Genomic DNA, 7,310 nt, shown 5'->3' on the forward strand with positions numbered 1-7,310 from the left:
CGATTATTTATCGCTTGTTTTCCGGCGCGGTTTAACTTCTCACTAAAAGGTCCGCCCAATGTTATCTTTCCACGAAACGGCCGCCCTGTAAGGCAGGCCTGGGGTTTCCGGGAGCGCGTCGGTTCCCGTGAAAAGGAGTTTCGTTTTAGCGTATATTACGAGCGGCTCACCGCCTACGGAGAGAGACGTCTGGGTGTAGCCTTGTGAAATTAGCGAGTAAAACTTTAAGTTTCATTATGCTCTGTCTGTCGCCTTTGTAAGTAATTGTGTGTGTCTAAGTGTCATTATTGTTTGTGGTGTGGTAATATTCTACTCTTGCAACCAATACATCTGTACATTGGGTTTTCTTGTTGTGGTCTTTAATATAAGTTCTCTTTGGTAGGTTATTTATTGCTCGAAAATAAGAACTCACAGCGACTTTACAGGAGGCCTAGGTAATTTTCTAGAATTACTAGTAAAGTCGTAACACTCGTCCGATACTATAGGGTCGTTTCGGGGCCGGTCTGATGATAACTTTGTTTTTTTTGTTTATCTAAAGCGGTGTTTCCAGATTAAAACGTATTTCTTTAGAAAGTTGTATATAAACATTCAATGATATTTCACCTTTATTTGGCTTAGGCAAAATTTGACTTCATAACCTGATTAACATGGCCTTTTTGCTTTTTATTTTTTACGAGTTGTTTACAGTCGTGAGCTCTACAGTTCCACTAAAAATGCCTAATCTGTCAGCATTTTTTATAAGGTGTATATTGTTTACGTATATACAAAATTTACAAAATGTCGTTTTGTGTGAATTGTAAAGGTCATGTGATGCAAGCTTGACACAATGGTGCTAATAACAGTAACACACTAAACGCATTAAATAAAAAATATATTAAAACTACCTTTTAACTCTAAACATAATTAGCTAACTTAACAAAAAATCAGAATGGTTATACGGCTGCACTGATGGATGATTTGTACAAGACAAAAAAAGCTTCTTAAACAATACTTATCAACCAGAACCCCAAGTAAGCTACCTCATTAAATTGTTATTATTTGTTCTGTGCATTAATTATTGTAATTGAAATATAATTTAGGTAAACAATATGTACATTTGAGGAGTTAAAATAAACAATATTTATAGAGCTATAGTAAACGATTAATCAGAACTTTTAAATGACCAGGTGTCGTTATCGTTATCAGCGTCGTAAGCCAAGTTGCTTTACCCGTTAGGAGACTTCTCCAGCCCAAACTGATTTCTCTGCTTGATTGAGGTGTCTCAGGCAAATGACTCAAATTGGTCATTTCTAAATGAATATGAATAGTTTACAACACTGCTAGTTCGAGGTGAAGTTCAACCTTGATTAAGAAGAAGTTTTATCAAAAACATTTCTTCACGAAACGGTTTCGCTGGTTTCCTTTTTGAGAAATGTATAATATCCCCTGACGCTGTAGCTTTACCGTACGCTCAAGCTTCACTGATTCCAGTGCTCGCTTGCCAGAACTTCTTCGTAGGACGGAGGTGGTGTGACGTAACCGGGTAACTGAGAACTTTGATCGGTGTGAGAGTAATCGTGACGCGTTCCCTCAAACACTCCCCGAGCATTTTCGCTGGATGCGGGAATCTGTTCTGCTTCTACAGTCCTGGATTGGGACAAATAAGCTGCACGATCGTGTTGGACCAAGTTGATTCTTCTTGTTCTATCCACGCCCTTGTTTGCCTTGGTTGGGTCTCAAACTGTCGTAGAACTCGGACCGCCATTATTGTAATCATCTTCTTTGTCGCATACCATATAGTAGGCACACAATACAAAGAAAGCGACAAGGCAAAACGGGAAAAAGCACGGCTATAAACACATAAGTGCAAAACACACAAAGCCATAACAAGCATACATTTACTTTTTCGAATGTATTAATTGTTCTATAACGAATGTGTAATTTTCTATAAGTCAAGTTTCTACTTGCGGGCCGCATCTACCTCAGATTTATCATGTTTAAGCTGTTAACTTTTTTTAATTTTATTTATTTATTTTTTCAACTTTTTTGTTGTTTTTTTTGTTTATAAAAAAATCGAATTCGTTTGCTTAAGTCGTGGGACCCGCCGCAAAAATTCGGACCACAGGTGTATTTCTTGCCCCCTTCATAGATATCCTAAAATACTGTTATTAATACTTATTGAACAAAACCTTAACATTTTGTTGGATCTATTATCTAAACTAAAATTTTATAACGCTCAGTATAAATTGCGATAAATATTGTGTAAGGCGTACCTTTGTTTTATAATCACTGAGTTAAAAAAGGTAAACACAAGCTTATATCTGGCCCGCAATCTTCATTCTTCACAGTTATCTGGACACGAACGCCGATTCTTAGAGTTATCGCTTTAAGAAACAAAATGGTTTATGCTTCCCGGTTAAGTTATCGAATATTGCAAGTTCAGACTTTTAAATCACTTTTTTGTGGAGGTGCTTTTTAATAGTTTTTCGACAACCTGATTGAATTTATTTTACATTGACAACATGATCGAATTTATTTTACGAAGCAGCAATTGTTCAATCGTGTTAAAGTAACCTGATCAGTCGTGTTAGTTTTTACCATATATTGAAAATCCAAAGCTCAGCAATATGCGCGTTTCAGCGATAAATCATTTATTCCCTTGTGTCTCGCGGCTCTTTGTGGCTTAACAAACTAAGAACTACGACACTTGGTTCTGACACGCTGACCTGTTATACTGGCTGGACTAACATGTTATATAAAACTATCGTTATGTTCTCGCGATTCCCTTAACAAGGTGTTATATTTTCTTTTCATTAAAATCGATGGTTCGGAATCTCTCGGTATCACTACAACGCCAAGGTTGTACGTCAGTTTATCCAGATATACCATCTGTTAATATGCGTATGCATTTACCAATTGTAATGTAGCTCGAGTGTTCAGGGTGTTGCTTCTTAAATTTAAATAGATTTTTATCTTACTCTGACTTTATGGAGCACGGTTGTGCGAAATATTAACCACTTTGAAATACAATTTGTCTGTATTGGAATAACTAAACTACTTCTATTAACTAAGATTATTATAATTATTAATGGAAAAAATTCAAAGCCGCAGAGTTTTGAAATATATTTGCAGTTACTACAAGAACTGCATAAAATCGGAATAAACACAAAGTGAAGCATGGAATATTAACATTAAAGGTAAATATCGTAGCCCCCCTCTAGGGTGGCGCGATCCAGAGAAATGACTGGGTTTAATTTAAGACTGCCGGAGTTTTTAATAATATCTTAAAGGGATTTTTTAATATGTCCGAAATGTTATATGTACTAAATCTACAGTCATCCTTGACACAGCTTCAAATTAATAGATTACTTGACTGCAATCGACGCTTGATAGGTTGTAAATTACTTTATGTGAAAAACAATAATTGCAGGGTTACTACGTGTAGAATGTATTGCTTACCTAAGCCGGTAAAAGATGAAAGATAATTGTGATACAAATTTTGCCTTATTCAAAACGTTTAGTACATTTTATTTGTAGGTGAAAGAATGGTAAAAAAATGACTTTGACCAAGTTTTAAAGATGAAGGAATCAAACCTTGTTTCGACGTACATTTATTAAACCTTTTCGCAATAATAGTAAAATACAGCCTTTTGCGAGATATCAACAATTATTCAGGGTGGAAAAATACGAAAAAGTGTTAGCCAGATAAATTTAATTTGTGTGCTTCCGTGCATTGCTGTCATTTCAAACCTACTTTACACACCTTTGTGAAAAGCAAACGACCATTGGTTTTGTACATTAAGTGCCAATTTTCCTTCAGTAATGTCTGAAGATTGCAACATTATTTGCAAACTATAATTTGCTTGATGAACGAATTATTCATCAGCACAGCGCTGGAAAACGTAAATGTTAAAAACACCGACGGTAGCTGTTATTTCCAAGCTCTCCAGCAACGCAGTAGTCTTCGCTTCAATCATGTTGCCTGTCAAGGTCGTGAAGTCGTCGTAATACGCTTTGCCGGCTGTTGGCTCGTTGTTTATTATGAGGAAGCCGTTTGGTTTGACCAGTTTGAGACAAGCCTGTATGGAAACATTAATAAACATAACATACATTAAACCGATAACATATAGATAAATACTATATAGACAACGCATCCACATGTCGCTTTAAGGTTGTCTAAATACACGATAATCTGCACAAAAGAGATGAAAGTATTTTTATTTGTGCGTGTGCAGTTGTGTATGCATATTGTGCATGTGTATTGTCAGCTTCGTATATGTTTATGTGCATTTTAAAGAATAATGATAAATACTAATGTCGCCGTATATATTTAGAATGACGAAAGCAGCCGTAAAAGCTCTACCGAAAATTTTCGGGTGTCATTTGTAATAAATGCTATCCAGGGGTGGGCAAATGTAATCAATGGAAGAGCCATTTGCAGAAAGTACAAGCACCAAAGATTTTCTCTATAAAAACAAAGTTAAATAAAGCAAGACCAGCCGCAGAAATAACAGAATTGTAATATAACAAAACGGTAATAATCAACACAATAATAACGGTAATAGCAAAATAACGCGCACAATATTTATTAATATCAGTGTTTTGTTAACAAACTCTTCGGACTCTATGTCTCGTGTTACGTCATAAACGAAATACTGGCCTAAATAAAGAAAAGAAAAAGAGAGAAACGCCCTTTTTTTTTTGAAATTTTTTTTGAAATTTTACGATTCAACTAGAAGAGCCACAAAAAACATGCCGGAGAGCCGCAGTTTGCTCACCCCTGTGCTATGCCATTCGTACCTTTACGGCTGCGATCGGCAGATGGTTTGGTAAGAAAGCCCCAGTACTGACAACAACATCGTAAGTTTTCTCAGGCAACGGAATATCTCCTTCCACTAAGTGCTGGATAATGCATCTAAAAAATTAAATACTAAACTATATGTTGTCGCAAATCCACGTCACCTATGGGTTGATTAAGTTACAAAAAAAAACATTTTTTACATAGTAATATTTTGCCCCAACAGTTTGCACTTACCTACAATTAAGATCTTTCTTTTTTGCCCTGTAAAGCATGTCTATGCTGCCATCTAGAATATCAATAATTCCTTCAAAATTTTCTGACGTTCGTAGATAGTAGGCGACGCGGCCAGTTCCTGAAAAAGATACTCATTTCTTGAAAAAAACCGTTTATTAAAAGAACGCTGAAAGCTGCCTTGTACGCTGAATTCGCACTTTAAATTAGGACGTAAGAATATTTTTCTATTGGGCCCAGTAAATAAGGTGGAGTTAAATCAAACAAATTGCCACAGAAGTTTTATGTTGATTCATGACAAGAATGTTGCCCAAAACACCGAAAAATCTTAGGAAGAAACTAACATACTGACGTAATGTATGTTTGTATTTGGTTGAAAAATCTAAAATGCCGAAAGACACTTGAGATTGGTCAAGTAATATCATGATGGTAAAAAACGAAAAAAAAACGCACCAAAAACGCGTTTTTAAAACTATAAACGTATTCTGAAAAGAAGTTATATACATGTTTTTAATTAAAATTTGCAGCAACATTTACTGTTCATTGAGCAACAACTTAAACACACATATACACGATGTAAATTCCGTAATCTAGCCATTCTGGATTCATACCGGCCAACGATAAAATGATCAATATGTAATACACAAGATGCCTTGAATTGGAACTCAAGGCCTCAGGTCATAGCGGGACCGTTGCTCTACTAAATAAACTACAGGCTCAGAAGGGAGCGAGTCGAGAAACAAGCATAGGACCATTTTCTGCTACATCCTGTTCGGAAATATAACATCAATCATAAAAAAACAACCAATTGATGTTTAGTAAGATGTTTCGCATATTTTTGAGGAATATATAAATTGCTAGTACTTAGAAAACCTATAGCTGTTGTAATTCATAATTATTTTGGGAATGTGACGTTCAAAGATCAATTATGGAAAAAACGACTTAGCGTTTTTTTCTAAATTGATTTTTATTACTTAACGTCAAACAAGAATTGTCTTTTTTTTCACCATTCGTATTCAGACAGGTTCATTTTTTCGAAAAAAACTGATTTGACTTTTAAAGTCATAAATTCAACGATTTCCGTTATGAGTCTGTGTAGCCTGTAGCAGCATCCACCCTGTGTAGCGCAGTCAGCAGCCGCAGCTTGTTACGTCCCTTGTTACGTTGAGGAATATATAAATTGCTCCTACTGGCAACTAAAACAACTAATTGATGTTTAGTAAGATGTTTCGCATGAGTAATTCAGAAATTGCTAGTAGACCAGGACCGGCAGCGGATTCATGATTTTCGCTACCTGCTCCGACATCCAAAAGGGTGGTCTTTTTTGAATTTTCTACATACTTCCCACAAAGTTGTGCAGCTGCCTTTGCTATCACATCGAATCCATAGGCATTACTGTGCTTGTCGAAGTTCTCGGCCCAATTGTCGTACACTTTGGAAGCCTCCTTACTGTTTTCGGAACGAAGAGTGCCCTCAAAAACAGCCAATCCTTCTTTAACTAATTCAGATTTTAACATAGTGTACTTGCCTTGATAAAATATTCCTATGTTCTAGTTGCCTTAAATTAATAAAAGATACATTCACATCGGTGTTCAACTATTGTGATTCAACCTGTCTGAAGCTGCTTGTTGACCAACAATTACTACTTTCGTATCATTAGTACACCAAAATCCATTACAGATTAAACAAATCTGTCGATCAATGATGCAAGTAAGACATGCTAAACAAACTGCGAGTCTGCAACGGCTTTTGGTCCCTTAAAGCATTAATCAAACTGTAGAACGAGAGTAAAACTTTAAAAGGAAATATAACTATATTTTATGAATCGCGCTTATAATTATTTTGCGTGTAACCACCATCAGACTTGTTTCTGTCGAACATTTATCTGCAAAACAACGGTATTAAGCAATGAAAGCTAGCAATACCGTTAATGTTTAAATAAAACAATGACGCAGCTTGGCATTTCTCAAACGGCGCCATCGAGGAGCTTTCATTTCCTAACAGCAACGCTTAATCAGGTTTTAGGTTTCAAATATTGCAAAGTATGCAACTGTAGCGTCATAAGTAATAATTAGTGGATAATTTGGAATTTATTGTATTGTGTATTTATCAAATATGTTACGATTTATGATTTGTCACTTTTTCACGCCTTTTACCAAACACTCGCTGTCATTCTGATAACAGAGCATTCGGCTGTTTCACACATGATAAATGTTATATCGTGACACATATTTCCGTAACAGATAAAAGTATTTCACCTGTGTGAACGTGTTATTGCTAAAGTTCCCGGCTGCCAAAA

The 7,310-nt window shown here is 35.8% G+C and overlaps 1 protein-coding gene across 1 annotated transcript; it reads right to left on the minus strand.

Annotated features, from left to right (window-relative positions):
- Positions 1–3,854: 3,854 nt before the first annotated feature.
- On the minus strand, positions 3,855–6,528 carry LOC146135308 (methyltransferase-like protein 27). The gene is made up of 4 exons (XM_083395745.1): positions 6,306–6,528; positions 5,015–5,132; positions 4,780–4,894; positions 3,855–4,058 (listed from the first exon to the last, which is right to left on the minus strand). The coding sequence occupies exons 1-4, from the start codon at positions 6,526–6,528 to the stop codon at positions 3,855–3,857; spliced, it is 660 nt and encodes a 219-aa protein (XP_083251871.1).
- Between the last annotated feature and the right edge of the window lie 782 nt (positions 6,529–7,310).

The sequence above is a fragment of the Ascidiella aspersa genome, chromosome 8 (genome assembly GCF_963924565.1).
Source record: "Ascidiella aspersa chromosome 8, kaAscAspe10.2, whole genome shotgun sequence".
Classification (NCBI taxonomy): Eukaryota; Metazoa; Chordata; class Ascidiacea; order Phlebobranchia; family Ascidiidae; genus Ascidiella; species Ascidiella aspersa.